The sequence below is a fragment of the Malurus melanocephalus genome, unplaced genomic scaffold, assembly GCF_030028575.1.
Source record: "Malurus melanocephalus ecotype Western Australia unplaced genomic scaffold, MMel_1.1 scaffold_921, whole genome shotgun sequence".
NCBI classification, from domain to species: domain Eukaryota; kingdom Metazoa; phylum Chordata; class Aves; order Passeriformes; family Maluridae; genus Malurus; species Malurus melanocephalus.
In genome coordinates, this window is record NW_026624153.1 from 78070 (window position 1) to 94036 (window position 15967).

At 49.9% G+C, this 15967-nt stretch overlaps 1 protein-coding gene across 1 annotated transcript in view; it reads right to left on the reverse strand.

Moving 5' to 3' along the window:
- Positions 1–876: 876 nt before the first annotated feature.
- Positions 877–15967, reverse strand: part of EXD3 (exonuclease 3'-5' domain containing 3) — a gene marked incomplete at its 5' end in the record, with an annotated part of 69510 nt that continues 54419 nt past the window's right edge. Inside the window, 7 exons of the mRNA XM_057386138.1 lie at positions 877–1062; positions 8411–8581; positions 10831–10997; positions 12082–12277; positions 13395–13504; positions 14474–14687; positions 15024–15162. Of these exons, the coding sequence (XP_057242121.1) occupies positions 877–1062; positions 8411–8581; positions 10831–10997; positions 12082–12277; positions 13395–13504; positions 14474–14687; positions 15024–15162 (1183 nt within the window). The remainder of the gene's footprint in view (positions 1063–8410; positions 8582–10830; positions 10998–12081; positions 12278–13394; positions 13505–14473; positions 14688–15023; positions 15163–15967) is intronic.

Here is a 15967-nt window from a genome sequence, read left to right on the forward strand (position 1 = left end):
AGTACTGTACCCTCCAAACAATTATTTTCCTTTTGCAATTCCTACACAGCACTTTGAAGTTAATGCTCTGCCAAGCAAGATGATGCTGGATACTGAATTCCCTCTTACACCAGCTGTAGGCTCAAGGAACCTGCAGGGTGGCTGCACCTGCCTCACATTTTCTCATCATGGGGGAACTTTTATTCCACACTCATCTTTTACACATAAAATTAGCAACCCCTATTGTGCAGATACTCCAACTGGCTGCTTGAGTAGCTGGGAGCTTTTGTACTGACAGTTTGTGACAAAGAAGTCCTGCACCCTGGCTCATGTGAACAGAACTCTGGCTAATCCAGAACAGTTTTGCTCTTCCAAATGGATTTTTGGGCAGTGAAAAATTGCAGAGGAGCTGCAACAGGGCATCACAGCATTGCACAACCACTGACTTGGCAGGTTCAGCACTGCATTTTGAAGCGTGTCTGYGAACAGCTCTGAACTGTGGTGCTGAGGGTAAGGCTGGGTCTTGTTTTGGCTTTTCTGTTTATCTATAGCAACACAAGCTTCCCCCAGACCCACGCTTGAGGCCTTCCAATCTCTCCCTTCCAAGCCTGAAGAAATGTCCTTTGGTGTCAAAACTCTCTCGATGTGGAGCCAGCCAGCTAGCAAGCAAGGATCTCTGGGATTAAAAGCACAGAACTGAGCTGCCTTTCATCTGCCAGTAAGGCCAGACAGAAACACACTGTTCTGGATTGCTTGGCTTGACTTCTACCCCCACCCCCAATGGAGAGCAGTCACTCTCCCCACTGATACAGGACTGAGAATAAGTTTAAAAAAMCATTTCACCCCGAGCCTTGGTGCTTGAGAACAGCAAACCTCTGAAGACCCTTAATRTAGCTTTTAGTGCAGAAAACATGAAAAAGCCAAGCCAGCTGTTGCATTCACATCTGACTTTTCCTCTTCTCTCCCCTGCACACCACAGACCCTGCAATGATCAGTGCCAGAAACAAACCAGCAGCTCGGAACACTCACAGTSTGATATGGCAGTCCAGAAGTCAAAATGACTCTTCCTTCCTGTCGGGCAATCTGGAAAAAAGGGTAAAAATCCAAATGAGCAGGGGCTGAAGCAACAGTGAGTTCAAGCTTTACCTGCAGTCACAGAAGAGCGAGGGTGAACTGGATATGCTGAGTGTTTCTCTCACTGTCAGTCCACACCTGGCCAAGAGCTCCTGACAGCAACAGCAGCTCAAGGTRAGGCTCACCCCTCATCCCCTCCCTGCCAATCCCTGCCTTGTCTCCCATGTGCTGSAACAAACTGCTGGTGCATCTGCACCACAGATGGCCCAAGGAACCATTCCACCTTGGAACAAYCCTATCCAAAAACAATCTTTTATTTTTTTCCCTTAACCCAGACTATTTCTATTTCCCCAGTCTGGGTCACAAAGAAGGAAGCAGTTCTGCTGCAGAGGTTAAAAAGGAAGAAAAAACCTAAGCAGGTAATTCCAGAAAAAAAAAATGTACATGAAATGTCTGCAAATTTACATTTACAAGTACCATTTACAAAAAACTCTCCTTCGAGAAAGAGAGTGTTACTGTCCCAGCAACCCAACACACAGGAATTATGCACCTTTCTTAGGCTGCAGAGAGTTTATCACCTCCTGACTTGCAGTCCTGAACTTTTGTCAGAGGTCTGGTCCTTCAARTGGAAGGTGTGTGCTGAATGAGCAGGCTCATCACCCGCCCAGCTGAGCTTCACAGGGCCTCAGAGACACTGCAAATGGATTGCTGCCAAAAGGAGACACTCAGGCTGGAGCTGCAGCGAGGCAAGTGTGACTGACCTGTGTATGATTGCAGGACATCCCTCCCTCCCACCCCTCACCCTCCTGGAGGAGGGAAAGAGCTTCATGGCTGCAGCAAGAGGAGGATTCCAAAGGATTCCCATGTGAACCAGGGCTCAGCTCTGATCCTGCTGACAAGAGATCAGTGCTTTGAAGTAGGCACGAGGTTATTTCTCTTCTCGGGCTTGCATTCTCTTGGAAGCCCTCATGTTTTTTCACTGACTCCAGATGTGTGTCATGGAGGTCTCTCATCTGGTTCAGAGTTCAGCAGCTTTCTCTGGATCCCTCTCAACCCTTGGCAGGAAGACACATTTAGGATCAGAGCCCTGCTGCGCTTCCCAGACAGMTGACACCAGTGAGCACAGACAGGGAACACCAGAAAAACCAACCAAGACTTTTAAACTCTGTCTTGGGTAGTCATTCTCTTAAGACTCACTGGACCTATGGCAATGGGAAGCAAGGGGGAGAAGGCTCTGAAGGCCCCATGCAGGCAGCTAAACAACCTGGTTTTTCTTTTTTCCCTTCCTGAACTTTCAGGTATCTGCTTCCCTCCTTTTGTTGTGAAGTCATCCTTTGGCCGACAGTTCTGCACTGAGAAAGCAACTGGCAGCAATCTCTGAAGCATCTTTCTAAAATTAATGGATTTGTTTCAAAATCAGCCCTCTCTCTCTCAAAGGAAAAAACCTCTAGGAACAAGACCCTTGAAGGGATAGCAGGGATGCCCCAYGCAGTCCTGCTACTGAGCAGCTACCACAGCACCCTCAAGGCATGTTAGTGAGGCAAGTCTGGTGAGACAACAGCAAAAGGTCACTACAGGGATTTGCTGACAAGAGAAAAGGGATGTGAAATTCCTCCAGACCCATGTTTGCTTCTGGGTAAGTCTACGGATTTCACAGCTGGAACACTCCATTCTGACTTTCTGCATCTAGGGTTAATTAGTTCAAGCTTGATAAATCCCCTTATCTAAATGGCTCTGCAGAGACAGGCAAAGAACTTAAAATAAAGAAGAGAAAAGCAATAACTCTTCCAGCATGTTTTTCTGCCTCTGGAACAATGACTGCGAGAAGCACGCAGAGCCAGAAAAGCCATGTGATAGCACACATCTGACTGAGAGCACTGGAGCTATGTGCTGGAGAAAAGGGCACAATTCCTGCTTTTCCTCCAAAAGCAACAAGGGAAAGCAGCACTGGGACCATGGGGGGATGTGTGGTCAGGGATGCAAACGAGAGGAAAAGARCACCCAGGGCAGCATTTTGGCGGGGATGTCAGGGACCTGTGCTCCAGCCCAAGTGCTGCAGAGAGGGCACTGGCCTCAGTTTCACAATCTATTACAAAGATAGTATCAACTTCCTCTGGAAAAGGCTCAGGCCTTCTGGATAGAAAGCACTCCCTAATCTGTTGCTCTTACTGATTAGCCCTTTACGTGCCAGTCTGTTCAGCCAACTTCCATCCTGCACAAGTGAATGAACCCCCAGGATCTGCTGTCAGACAGACCTGCAAGGGCCACGACTGAGGAGAGAGGGCACAGAGAGCCCTTTTGTTTCCAAGCCAGCACTAGCAGCAGGATGATTCGTGACATCCTAGAGGGTCCTGAGCCAAGGCCAAAGGAGCTCCAAGAAACAGCAGCACAAGGCTGTGGATTTGTAAGTTCAATTTTGCCAAGTCTGTGCAAGACACATGTTGGGCAAAGCCACATGTCATTGAAGAGCTAAATTGCAATCCAGGAAAAGTTTTGTCCCCCTTGCAGTGCTCCTGAGCCACCAAGGCCCCACTTCAGACCAAAAGGGAGCACACAGAAAGTGCCTGGCCCAGGTTATGTGCTGGGAAAGCACACAGACAAGAATCTGCTAGAGAAGTRGATTACAAAACCCAGTCCAAACCCAGAGCCCCTAACTGAAATCCCAGGCTCTTTTAAAACAGGCAGTAAACCAAGAGTTTAACAGCTCTGAGCACCCTCAGTCCAGCCCTGCCTGTATTRCAACCCTAAACTTCTCTTCAGCATTCCTGAAAACTATAAATTTCACCGAGTTATCACAGGATTTTGTAACATTGCCTGAAGTGTCACACCAAAACCATCCACCCAGCTTTGTTTCTCAATGCAAACCAACTTGTATCAAGGTCTCCAATGAAAGATYTTCTCCTCCTGCTGACCAAACATCAAAAGCCAAGTCTTGATCTTAAAAGCAATAMAGCTCTTCATCTGCCCCCTGTGAATTTAGCTCCCCACCAGACTAAAAAAGACGTGAAGAATGTCATCTACATCAAAAATATGGAAAAAGCCAGTCAAAGCTGAGACAAGATGCAAGATTAGCTTTCCCCATTAAGTGAAGATCTGCTCACTGCAGGATTAAGTCCCCTTTGTGTCACCTGGCTCCAAAGCAGTTTAGGGCAATTTAGATCTGGGTGTACAATGCTCTGTTGGGCTCCTGACACCCATCCAGCCCAGCCCTTCTCTCCTCCTTGCTGGAGCTTTGGAGRGTAGGTGTAACCCTTCAAGGGCATCTTCCATGGCATAGCAGCCTCCAGAAGCCAGTTTTACCTGCTTTCTGGTTWTTATCACACTTCAGAAGATAACAGATTTGCCTTAGCATCAGATTATTCTTAGAGATGAGGATAAATTTGGAGACCAAGAGCAAAGCCATTAAAAAATAAAGTAAACCCACCCAGAACTCATCTGAAGCACTTTGAGATTCCACTGAGTCTCCTATTAGAAACCTAAGAGTGCAGCAACATTTTCTAAAACACTTTGCTCTGCTCCTCAGGTACAACACTGCAGGATCTGGTCACTCAGGCTGGTGGATGATCCTTTAGTATTGGTATGAGAAGGATCCCACTGCTCTGCCCAATTCTGCAAAATTGCAGAGAAAAGAGGAACATCCACTTTTCCATCTTCCAATTTTATGGAAAACTCAAAAGATTGGTTTGAGATTCTCTGCAAAGAGAAGTTTGCAGAAGACAAGGTGGAATCATAGAATGGTTTAGAAGGATCTTTTAAAGGTCATCTCRTTCCAACTCTCTTGCAGTGAGCAGGGTCAGGTCTTCAACTGRGTCAGGCTGCTCAAAGCTTCCATTCAACCCRACMTGGAACATTTCCAGGGRTGGGACATGARAGATCTGGGTAGAAGCACAACAGATACAGGGCACAACTGAAGTAAAGAAACTTGTATTAATTGGAAAGAACATGTTGATTATGGGAGTAAGTTCAAAGGCAAAGGGTGGATCCCCAAACAATGGCACCTGCACACACAGAACCTGCTGYATCTCAGAGAATGGAGTCTCCACAYGCTTTRCTCATGGATTGCCTTGAGCTGGAGTCAGAGTCCCTGGGGAGGACTGGCTGGATGCACACAGCCCTGCWGCAGAGAGGCCACATGGAGGGAGCCAGGCTGGGGCCAGTCCGGGCCACTGCCCAAAGCACTGCACAAGGACCTGCCCGAGGTGGGCAATGTGTGCCAACAGCACGTGGGGGGTTCCACTCAATGCACAGGCTCCACGAGCTTGTACAGCACACCTGGAACTGATCCCACCCCAGAGCTGCAGAGCTGCTGTGCCACAGACAGGGAGGACAGCAAGGTAATGTGGGAAAATAGCACAGCCATCCCAGCGAGGGACAGGGCCTGGAAAGGACATCCCCAYTGCCCTTCTGAGAGGCTGCTGCTCRTGGACAGCAGCTAAAATGCTTCTGTAAGGACACCTGGGAACTCTGCCTTTCACACAAGGACAGATTTAACCASAGACATGCTCRGCATGGATTTCTACTATTATTCCAKTTTTAAAGATTTTCTGTATCTGCCCTTATGACAGGCAACTTTAATCAGTCACTTCTCCAGTCAGGTCCTAATTAAATAGCACYATTAAGTCACAGATTGCAAGCTGTAGCATCTCACAGCAGATAAACAGAACCATAGAATCACAGAATCTTAAGGCTGCGAAAGACATCCGAGGTCATTGAGTCCAACCATTAACCCAGCACTGCCCACTCTACCACCAAATCTGGTCAGCCAGGGGGGATCCAGTGGATTGTGGTGCCAGAGGCCCTGCTCTCACACCTCTGCAGATCTGCCATGACAAACACACCATGACTTGTCCAAGAGAAAACATTTAGTCAATAACAACAGCATGACATGAAGCAGAACACAGGACAACCGTTTCACATCCAAGGGAATGGGGTTGCCAAACCAATTCCTGCCACATGTGCYAGCTAAACAAAAAAAAAAAATAAAATCCATAACTGCCCAAACACAGTCAAGGAAGTCTGCAAGCTTTTAAGCTTGATCCCAAATAAAAGATGGTGAAGGGGCAGACCCATCTGCCTACCAATACCTGAAGCCACTTTAACAAAGAAAAGGAATGAGAACAATAAGCAGAAAATGCCAGGTGTTGCAGGAGTTCTTGGCACAAGGAGACATGTAATATGACTGATAAATCGTTTGAATGAGAAGACTTCAGTGAAGAACAAACACTAATGCTGTACACTCTCAGGTGCTCCTGGTGACATGAGTTTGAGACTGGGCTGGGACAACACCCAACCCTCAGTGACCAGGATCCAAACCCTCTGTTGGCCTTTGCAATAACATCCMCAAGTTCTTGGGCCTAGGGTGGTCAATGTTCAACTCTGATTCAGTCAGGACCAGCCAGATATAAAACAGGGTGGGAGGAGTCTATTTTTATCTTTGATTATCCAAGCCCAGATCAAAGGCTCTGCAATACAGTAACACTCCAAGGACTTTTGATAGTGAAAGGATGTTTGTCCGGTCACCATGGAGAAAGCAATGTCAAACATCCTGTCCGTAGCACGATAAGGGATCCGGACGAGAAGCGGAGACGGGGCTCTGGGKGGAGGCACTGGGAACCAGTTTGTTTAAATGACTTGTGCAAGTTTGGCAGGGAGGAGATATTAATTATTTCTGCAGAAGTTAGAGCCTGCCCTGGACTCAGGCCAAGCAGACATCTGAAGAGGAAACATCCTGCACACCAGGCTGGGTGATCCGTGCACATTTGATAGCACACAGTGTGTGGGCTGGACATCTCTGTCGACTCCCTTGAAGGCAGGGAGGCCCTGCAGGGAGGCTTGGACAAATTAAGAGAAGTGGCAATCACCAACCAGATGAAGTTCAACAAGGGAAAATGACAGATTCTGCACCTGCGATGGGCAACCCTGGATGCACAGACTGACTGGGGAATGAGATGCTGGAGAGCAGTGCCACAGAATGGTCAATGGCAAGTTGGACAAGAGTCAGCAGTGCCCTGGAGCCAGGAGGGTCATCCCTGTCCTGGGAGCATCCAGCCCAGCATCAACAGCCAGGCCAGGGCTGTCCTGCTCTGCTCTGGGCTGGGGCAGCCTCACCTTGAGCCACTGGGGCAGTTTGGGCACCACAATGTAAGAAAGATATTAAACTGTTAGAGAGCATCCAAGKGAGGGACATGGGGAGGGTGAAGGGATTGGAGGAGAAGCTATATGAGAAGTGGCTGGCGACACTGGGKCTRTGCAGCCTGGAGAAAAGGAGACTGAGGGGAGACTCACTGCAGTTCCAAGTACATGGTGAGGAAGAGGGGCAGACACRGATCTCTTCTCTGTAGTGGCCACGGACAGGACCTGAGGGAACAGCCTGGAGCTGGGTCAGGGCAGGGTCAGGCTGGAGATCAGGGAAAGGTTCTTCTGTCCCCAGAGGGTGCTGGCACTGCCCAGGCTCCCCAGGGAATGGTCCCGGCCCCGAGGCTGCCAGAGCTCCAGGAGCGTTTGGACAGCGCTGCCAGGGATGGACAGGGTGGGGCTGTTGGGGGGTCTGGGCAGGGACAGGGGCTGTTCTCAATGTTCCTTGTGGGTCCTTGCCAGCTCAGGAGATTCTGTGATTTCATTATCTGCACTCCCAGCACAACAGAAATGTGTCTGAAATGAAGTAGCATTTGTCTCTTGTCTGCTAGGCAGAAGGTCASAGTTGTTATGGGAGCCCAAAGCAATACTCATGGACGCCGTGAGCTTCTTCCTTTCCCAAATACTTCACTGAAAGTTGTGGCTGATCACCTTTGAATTACCTGACAAGGCCAGGACTTACATGGCCATTGATTATGGACATTCTCCYTTCTTTATTGAACAGCCATCTGTGGATTATGGTCCTGTCCAATTGACCTCGACACAAAGCAGGCAAGCCCAAATTGGAGTGCATTAGAAATCCCAGTGAATGATGGGTTCCTTTCACTGATTTTTGTCTTGTTGCAAACACACAGCCTCCCCAAAGACACTTTGGGGGTTGGAGATGATCATGAAGGTCCCTTCCAAGCCAAACCATTCYGWGATTCAATGATCTTTGTACTCCCCTTGTGCTTTCATGACTCGAACTGCCCTAGTGACACACGTAAGAGCCAGAGCACAGCACCCTCTGCTCCCCTTCTCTCTCCTGCAATGGAGAACCAAGRCCACACACCAGAGCAGGGACCAGCTGATTCCAGCTGCCAGAGCTYCTTGGGGTGACCCAAAGAGCTGGGACTCAGCACAGCTATGAGAGAAGGGACGCAAGGGGCAGCTCCTGGAGCCTGAGCACAGCTCCCCAGCAAGCAGCATCACATCCCCATGGAGATGGGAGCTGTGAACTCACCTCAGCAGCTTTCCTGTGGTCATCCTGGTTGTCCAGCAGCCGGACATCCACCCCTAGGCAGCGCAGGTAGCGGCCCAGGCCCTGCAGCATGTTGTCACAGACCACGCTGAACTCCTGGGGGGAGATAGGGGCACGGGGACACGAGGGCTCTGTTTTGGGTCCTTGGCATTCCTAGAGAAAGGCAAGAGATCCATAAGGAGCAGCAGGCTGATTACCAGGACATCTGTGCTTTTCCTCCCTGTGTTCACCCACCACAGCACATCCAACTGCCACTTTCCAGCTGTGTCACCATCTCCCTGTGTTCTGCAGCACCTCCAGATCGTCCTTCCCATCCTTTCCCCATTGCCATGACCACATGGGCAGGAGGCAGAACATGATGGGGGTAATTCTGAATTCACCATTCTCTCCCTGACCAGCTGGCCACCCGATCCAGGGACCTGCAATCTTCCCCTGGAAAAGCCTCCCCTTCTTCCAGCCTGGTCTTCAGTGCTCTGCAGACATTCACCTTCATGAAGTCACAGAAACATCATCAAGGCTGCTGTTCTCCTACTGAATTTGTCTGCAATAATTAAACATGTGGCAAGCTAGGATTTGGGAAGGGGATCTCCCGACAGACAGAGGGAGAAACAGGTAGACAAAGCAACCACGTCAGCTCTGTTATCTTTGGAAGGTTAAAAATAGGCAGTGCCTGAATTCTGTTTGTTTTATTTCAAATGTCTGATGCTGGGAGAGTTTCTGCACTCAGAGGACTTTGGCTTTGGGAGGGTCCCAGAAGTACACTAGCTAAAGTCATGGAGGAGGGAAGTTATTAAGGAACTTTCAATGTCCAGCTTTTGACTCCCAGAACTTGAATTAGCTGAGATGCCTGAAGGACACGGCCAGCAGCTCTGCAGGAGCTGGCTCAAAGCTGGGAATGCTGTGGCACACCAGGCATCTCCACCTGGGCCAACCATGGGAACCAGCTCAGTTCCAGGAGCAACACTGGTGTGATGCTGCAGCTCCCACCAGCTGTGCCCTGGGAAGGCTGGGCTGTCACCAGCTCTTGCAAGATCCTGGTGGATGTGATGCAGCTGTGACACCAGAGTTCTGTGACAAGGGRTGGAGCTGCCCCTCTGAAGCTGAGACAATTGGAAGACACCAGCCCTGGCTGCTGCTGCTGATCCAACAGATGTGCAGGAGCAGCACAGGGCTCTCAGCCAGTGTTTATCCAGTGGCCAGCACTGTCAGACRTAGCTTTTTTCTCACGTTTCATGCCAGCAGAGTGCAAAAAGCTTATAAAGGAGAACAGAGTCATTAGCCCCACTTYAGACAGTGGACCAGGAAATACTGGGAAAGAGAAATTGGAGTTCTGCAGGATGCAGAGTCAGAAGTCTGCACTTTTTGGCGTCCCAGTCCAGGTTTTACCAGCTGCCTCTTGGTTGAGGAGTCTGACTGCACAGAACACAAAGATGACCCATGGGTTTCCAAGGTAATTGAAGCCTGAAGTGCTCACTTTTCTCATCTCTGCAGCAGCCATCAGCTCTGCTGTAACACATAACATTCCCACRAAGTCAGTGCTTAGGAAGCTCCTGAGCAGCTCCAGGTTCTGCTGCCTGCCAAGGGCCAAGGGATGCTGTACACTCACACCTGAGGTGGATCCAGTCAGGAGCCATGGAAGAAGGCATTGACTTGAGGAGATCAACATTTGGGGCTCCTCAGAAGGATCCACAGTTATACCCAGGGAGTCTTCTCAGGAAATAACAAAATGGGATTTCTGCTAAGGTTTACAAAGGTGCACAAACCACCGAATGGTTCCATTTGAAATGTAAAACTTTATTACTGAGAAGGACAGGTCACATTCCAAGATATTTAAGCCAAGTTGCACAGCTCTGGTGGAGTTTTAAGGCTCTGTCACAACACAAACTTCTCAGAGAGGCCACTCATGGAATGTGGTGGTGGGCAAGGAGACAGAGACAAGCCTTCAGCAGAAAGGCATTTTTGATGGATYATTTTTGCTTTTAACTTTGCAGACTTCTACTCCAAACACAATAAAGGAGATATTCCCAGTGTGAAAACAAGCTGTGGAAGCTCAGTGAAAACCAAAAGTAAAGAAGTCAGAGTTTTGAAACCTTGGCCAAAGAATCCAAACCCATAGCACCAAGGAAATGTGGAAGGAGCATTTCTATCAGCAARGCTTCCTGGGCTCAGCACACAGATCTGCAGCCACATTGTGCAAAGACAAGTGAACCTCAAAGTGCAGGGAAAGGTGAACCCAGGCAGGCCAAGGAGAGAGCACTGTTGCAGAAGGGAGGGGTGAGGAGGATGTTTGCTGCAACAGCCCTGAGAACAGCCAGGCACAGCTAATGGTGTGACCGAGAGCAGCAGCGTGTGATTCGCAGGGGTCTTGAGCAACAAGCAGCTCTTTGAAGWTGTTTACAAACCTGTGCAGAAGGTGATGGTGCTTCTTGTTTATTCAGCTGCTCCTTTGCTCTGGGCTTTTTGCTCTGTTTTCCCACCAGGCTTTCTGTCAGGTCTGAACCCAGCCCGAAGCTCTCGGGGTCCTTGCAGAGCCTCTCGTAGATCTCCAGCAAGCAGTAGGCATCTGAGGCTGCAGGAGAGACAGTATGAGCCCCCAGCTGATGTGAGTCTCATTCCAAAGTAATGCAGAGGCTTTCCTGATGCAAGGAAGAGCCCCCACCTTTGTAAAACCACTGTGAACAACTATGAAGTTGCAGCTCTCTCGGGTCATACCCTCAGCTCCAGGACTGACTCACTGAGCATCCCAGCTGAACCCACGGTCACAGAGGTCAAGGCAGGAGCTCCTCAAGTGACAGGCTCTGCCATCACCACTCTAACCCAATGCAAACTGCACTGTGGCTCTTCTGGCCAGCCCCTGTTCCTCACCATTGTCCCCAAGCCTGCCCACAGCTCCTTATCACATCTCTGGATGGGATGGGAAGGGAACTTCCTCAGGAGATGCGATATCTCAGCAGGTACTGCCCAAGCTGTTTGCAATCACCTGCCCACACTCACTGCTCTGTGCTTCTGCTCCCTGCAACGGCAAGGGAGAACTCTCCCAGCCAGTCTGACAAGTCCTAGTGATTAACTTTTGTGGGAACTGTGTCAGCTTCAAGGATAGTTGAATTTAACAAAGGGCTGGTTTGCATCAGCAGACTGTCCTTTGATACACCAGGAAAAGATTTAGACCCAGACTTCTGACTCTGGGGTAATCAGCAATAAACTCGGTGGGTCCTTCCATAGCCCTGAGTTTGTGCTGCAGTTTCTGATATCACATCTGCCCATTTCAAACCCAGCTCTAACAAGCCCTTCACTGGGACAAATGAACACAGCATTTGTTTCCCAGGAAGGCTGTGAAATGAGGCAGAAGGAAGTGGACTTTCCTCCTTTCAGTTACTGAGACAAGTTTCCACTGAGGTGATGTTTCATCAGACAGAATATGCAAAGCACAGGAATTCCTACATAAGGGAAATAATGAATCACTGGACAGTTTAAACTTCAGCCATTAAAGTCATGTCYGTAAAAGGACAAACAAAACATGTGCTGACTCCTCTGAACAGGAACTAATCTGCAAAGCCATTTTCTTCCTCTGCTACTTAACGACTTTGCTGGTGACAGAGCAGCCAAGCACAGCCTGCCCTGGGCACCTGCAGCACCCCAAGCCAGGCCCAGACCTGCATAGAGGATCTGCTCCTCCCGCAGTGGCCGTTTCTCCCAGTTTGACAGCTGCTCTGTCTTATCCAGAGGCTTGCCCAGCACATGTTGCACCAGSAGGCTGAGTCCTTTCTCCGGCTGCCTGACCCCTCTCTCCTCATGGCTGTGCTCCGGGGACGGTTCATCGACCTTCCGGCCATCCTTCCTCCACTGCAGCTGATGGAAACAAAAAGATACAAACCACCTGGTTAGAGAGCAGCTCCCAAAGCACCTCCTGTTCCAGCTGGTGGGGCCAGGCACAGCCCTATCACATCCATCTCTTGCCTGGAATATTGAACTCTGTTCTCTCTGYTCTTGGGATGGCAAGAGAGAAATACGGCGTCGGGTGATTTGTTTAACAAACACACTTGCTGGAGAGAAATCTGTTTCATAGCCAAGGATGGAAAAAAAAGGGCATTCTTGTACAGCACTGCACCRGAGAGCAGGGCTGGGATCAGGCTCCTCAGGGGTCTTCAGGATGCTCACTGTGGGGGAGGCTGCTGGGCATCCACTCCRCAGAGGACCAGCAGTGGCAGCTCAGCACCTTTCTCCTCCTTGTCCCGGTGGGAAAAAGCATTCCTGTGACACCCTGGGCAGCAGCTCTTCCTGCAGCTGCCCTTTGTCAGGTTAAACYAAGGCAAAGGCTGTTGGCAGCTATGGCAGCCCCTGCAGCACTTCCCTAGGTTAAGATCTCAGTCCAAAAATCTGCTTCACCCCAACCCACAGCCTCAAARACTCCATACATGTTACCCATTGCAATGGTTGTGCTTAACATTTCTGCAGACTGCTGAAAGCTCCTGTGTGCAAASCCAGGGACAGCTGTGCTTCAGCTGAGCAGAAATTCCTGTGCTGAGCCTACCAGCAGMCCTCCTAGGAACATCAGAGTACTGTACAAATCGTTAACTCCATTATACATCCTTCACTACTGCATGGTCTTGGAGAAGCAGAATTCCTACAAGAATTACTTACAAGTRTAACTTGTGCTCAGAAACCTTATCCTGGCTGAATGCAGGTGGGTCTCCATTTTAAGAGCTTTTCAAGCTTTTCTAAAGGCTATGAAAAAGCTGTCAGTATCRTAAGTTTTAATTTTTTAGTTGATGAAAACAAAATGCTTCTGTCTTCCTTTATGGAATTCCAATACCTCAAAACCTCTGGAGGAAATGGTCTATTTCCTCAYGCAGCCATCTTCCTGCCAATCCAGGGTGCAAACAGACAGTGCTGCGGACTCAGGGCAGTTATCCACCAGCTCATGCAGGAGACACCACTTCCCAAATCTCCATGTGTTTATCCTTACTTGTTTGTCCACTGCAAGTAGATCCACCACACTTTGCATTCGCTTCTCTGTGTCTTTCAGAGCAGAACATGTGACTGCAAGGCTGCTGAGGTCTCCAGACATCCCATAACCTGGAGACAAAAAAAAGCCCAMATCACACAGGTAGGAAAACTCAAATCGTGGTTAATGCGCTGCAGCTTCTTCTAGTTCAGCGTGAAAATGCTGACAAAATATTTACAAACATTGGTGGGAAGACTGTTCAAACAGGGAACAAGACTGGCTCCTGTCTCTTCTGTTCCYAAGAGACACTTCTGCACATCAAGGGAAAAGGGAGGTAGATGAAAAATGCTGGATTTAAGATCAACTTACTTAAAATCTGGGAAAGGTATTTATGAATTTGCCCTTGAAATCCAGATTTAGCAGCTCCCGATAAAAGCCTCAAAAAAACCATGTATGTTAATTCAGAGAGCTCTGGTGTCAAGCACAGCAGCTCTGGGACAGGGATTGCACACCCAGAAAGCTCTGCCCACCAGAACTCCACAAATCACTGAAGGCTGGGTGCCAGCCGGGGTTTAGTATGCTAGGACAATCCCAAGTCCAAGAGTGTGAGCTAAATCAGGAATCTTGGATCTGACCTGAAATGGGGAGATATAATGGCATGGACTTGTCTCAGGGGAGGGTTAGGTTGGAGATGAGGGAAAGGTTGTTCCCCAGAGGGTGCTGGCACTGCCCAGGCTCCMCAGGGAATGGTCCCGGCCCCGAGGCTGCCAGAGCTCCAGGAGCGTTTGGACAGCGCTGCCAGGGATGGACAGGGTGGGGYTGTTGGGGGGTCTGTGCAGGGACAGGAGCTGGACTGGGTGATCCTAGGGAGTCCTTTCCAGCTCAGGATTTTCTGTGATTCTCTGATCTTGCATTTCTATCATTCCCAGTTACACTGGTCAGTGCTTCCTGGCTTGGCAGTGCCTGAACACCCAGGAGTACAAAAACTGATTCCCTGGCAAGTGGATTTAGGGAATGRCAACACCGAGAGATCTAGGAATGACAAGATGGCAAGATAGGCTGTGTGAAGCCCTGAGRTGGGGAGAAGAGAGGGTTATTACCTAGTTTAGTGATGGTTGCATCTGAATAGAGCCTCTGGATGAAAYGGGGAAGCTTCTCCCTCTCCCCCTCGGCCTCAGTTTGCTCAAGGAGCCGTGGCAGGTCCAGCAGGAAAACCTCATCCTTCAGTGCAAGCTGCAGGAGGGCGACACGAGGCTTCCCCACCATGCCAAAGGAAGGCTTCCACTCCATGTCCATGCCAACGAYCTGCCCAGGCTGCAACAAGACACTGTGCACTCAGAGCCTGGCTGTGCTTGAGAGGAGCCTACAGAGTCTGCCCAGGATGTGGGCATTTCCCTCCCGAGTCCTGCAGCTCTTTGTGCAAACTGCCACAGACACGGGCAACTCTCAGAGCACCCATGTCCCCCCATGGGAACCCTCCCTGGCACAATTCCTAATGCCTTTCCCAGAGCAGACGAGTGGAAAGGAGCAGCTGTTCCTGGCTGGGGAGGCAGGCACTGGATGGCAGTGGCCACRTGCAGCCCTGTGTACCAGCCTGGCATGGAGTTCCTGCCCCCTGCCCCTGCCAGGCCAACCACAGGTAACACTCACCTGCAGCACCTTCTCCCAGCACTGCAGCGTCTCCTCCCATGTCTGCAGAAAGTGAATATTTTCCCGTGGAATAGGAAGCTGGTAATAGTCCTTCTTCTTACTGTCCTCAGAACTATCTGCTTTTGTGACCTCTTTTACCCTACACAGAATCAGATGCAACAGTCTTAAACCATGACATAGGAGAAAATCCTGGATTGGAGGAAGAGGGGTAAGTCTTATTCCCCTTAATTCATCCTGGCCCTCTTTCCCTGCGAAACTCAGCTCTTTCTCTTACCCTCTCTTTCCTCACTTTCCCTGTAATCTCAGTCTTTCATCCTAGAATCACACAATCCCACATTGGTTTGAGYYRGAAGGGACCTTRAAGCCCATCTYRTTCCCCRGCCCCTGCCATGGGCAGGGACACCTYCCACTGTCCCAGGCTGCTCCCAGCCCCAATGTCCAGCCTGGCCTTGGGCACTGCCAGGGATCCAGGGGCAGCCACAGCTTCTCTGGGCACCCTGTGTCAGAACCTCCCAACCCTCACAGGGAGGAATTTCTTCCCAAAATCCCGTCTATCCCTGCCCTCTGGCAGTGGGAAGCCATTCCCTCCTCAGCCTGTCTCTCCAGGTCCTGTCCCAAGTCCCTCTCCAGCTCTCTTGTAGGCCATCTTGGTTCATCCTCCTTTCCATTCCTCTCCCAGAAGTGTCCCTGTATCCAGGAGCTCTCCGTGCACTGTATCCACTTGCTGGAGCCAGAGCCCTGTCCTCAGCTCATCTCTCTTGCCCAGCACTCAGATGCCAAGGGTGGGCAGCCATTGGCACATTCAGGAATAACAAAGATTTGGTGCTTCCTGTCTTGGAGCTCCCAACACAGGGGAGCCTGGGGGCTCCAGGGAAGCAGCTCTGAGCAGCTCTGTGTCCAGGGGAGCCTGGGGGCTCCAGGGAAGCAGCTCTGAGCAGCTCTGT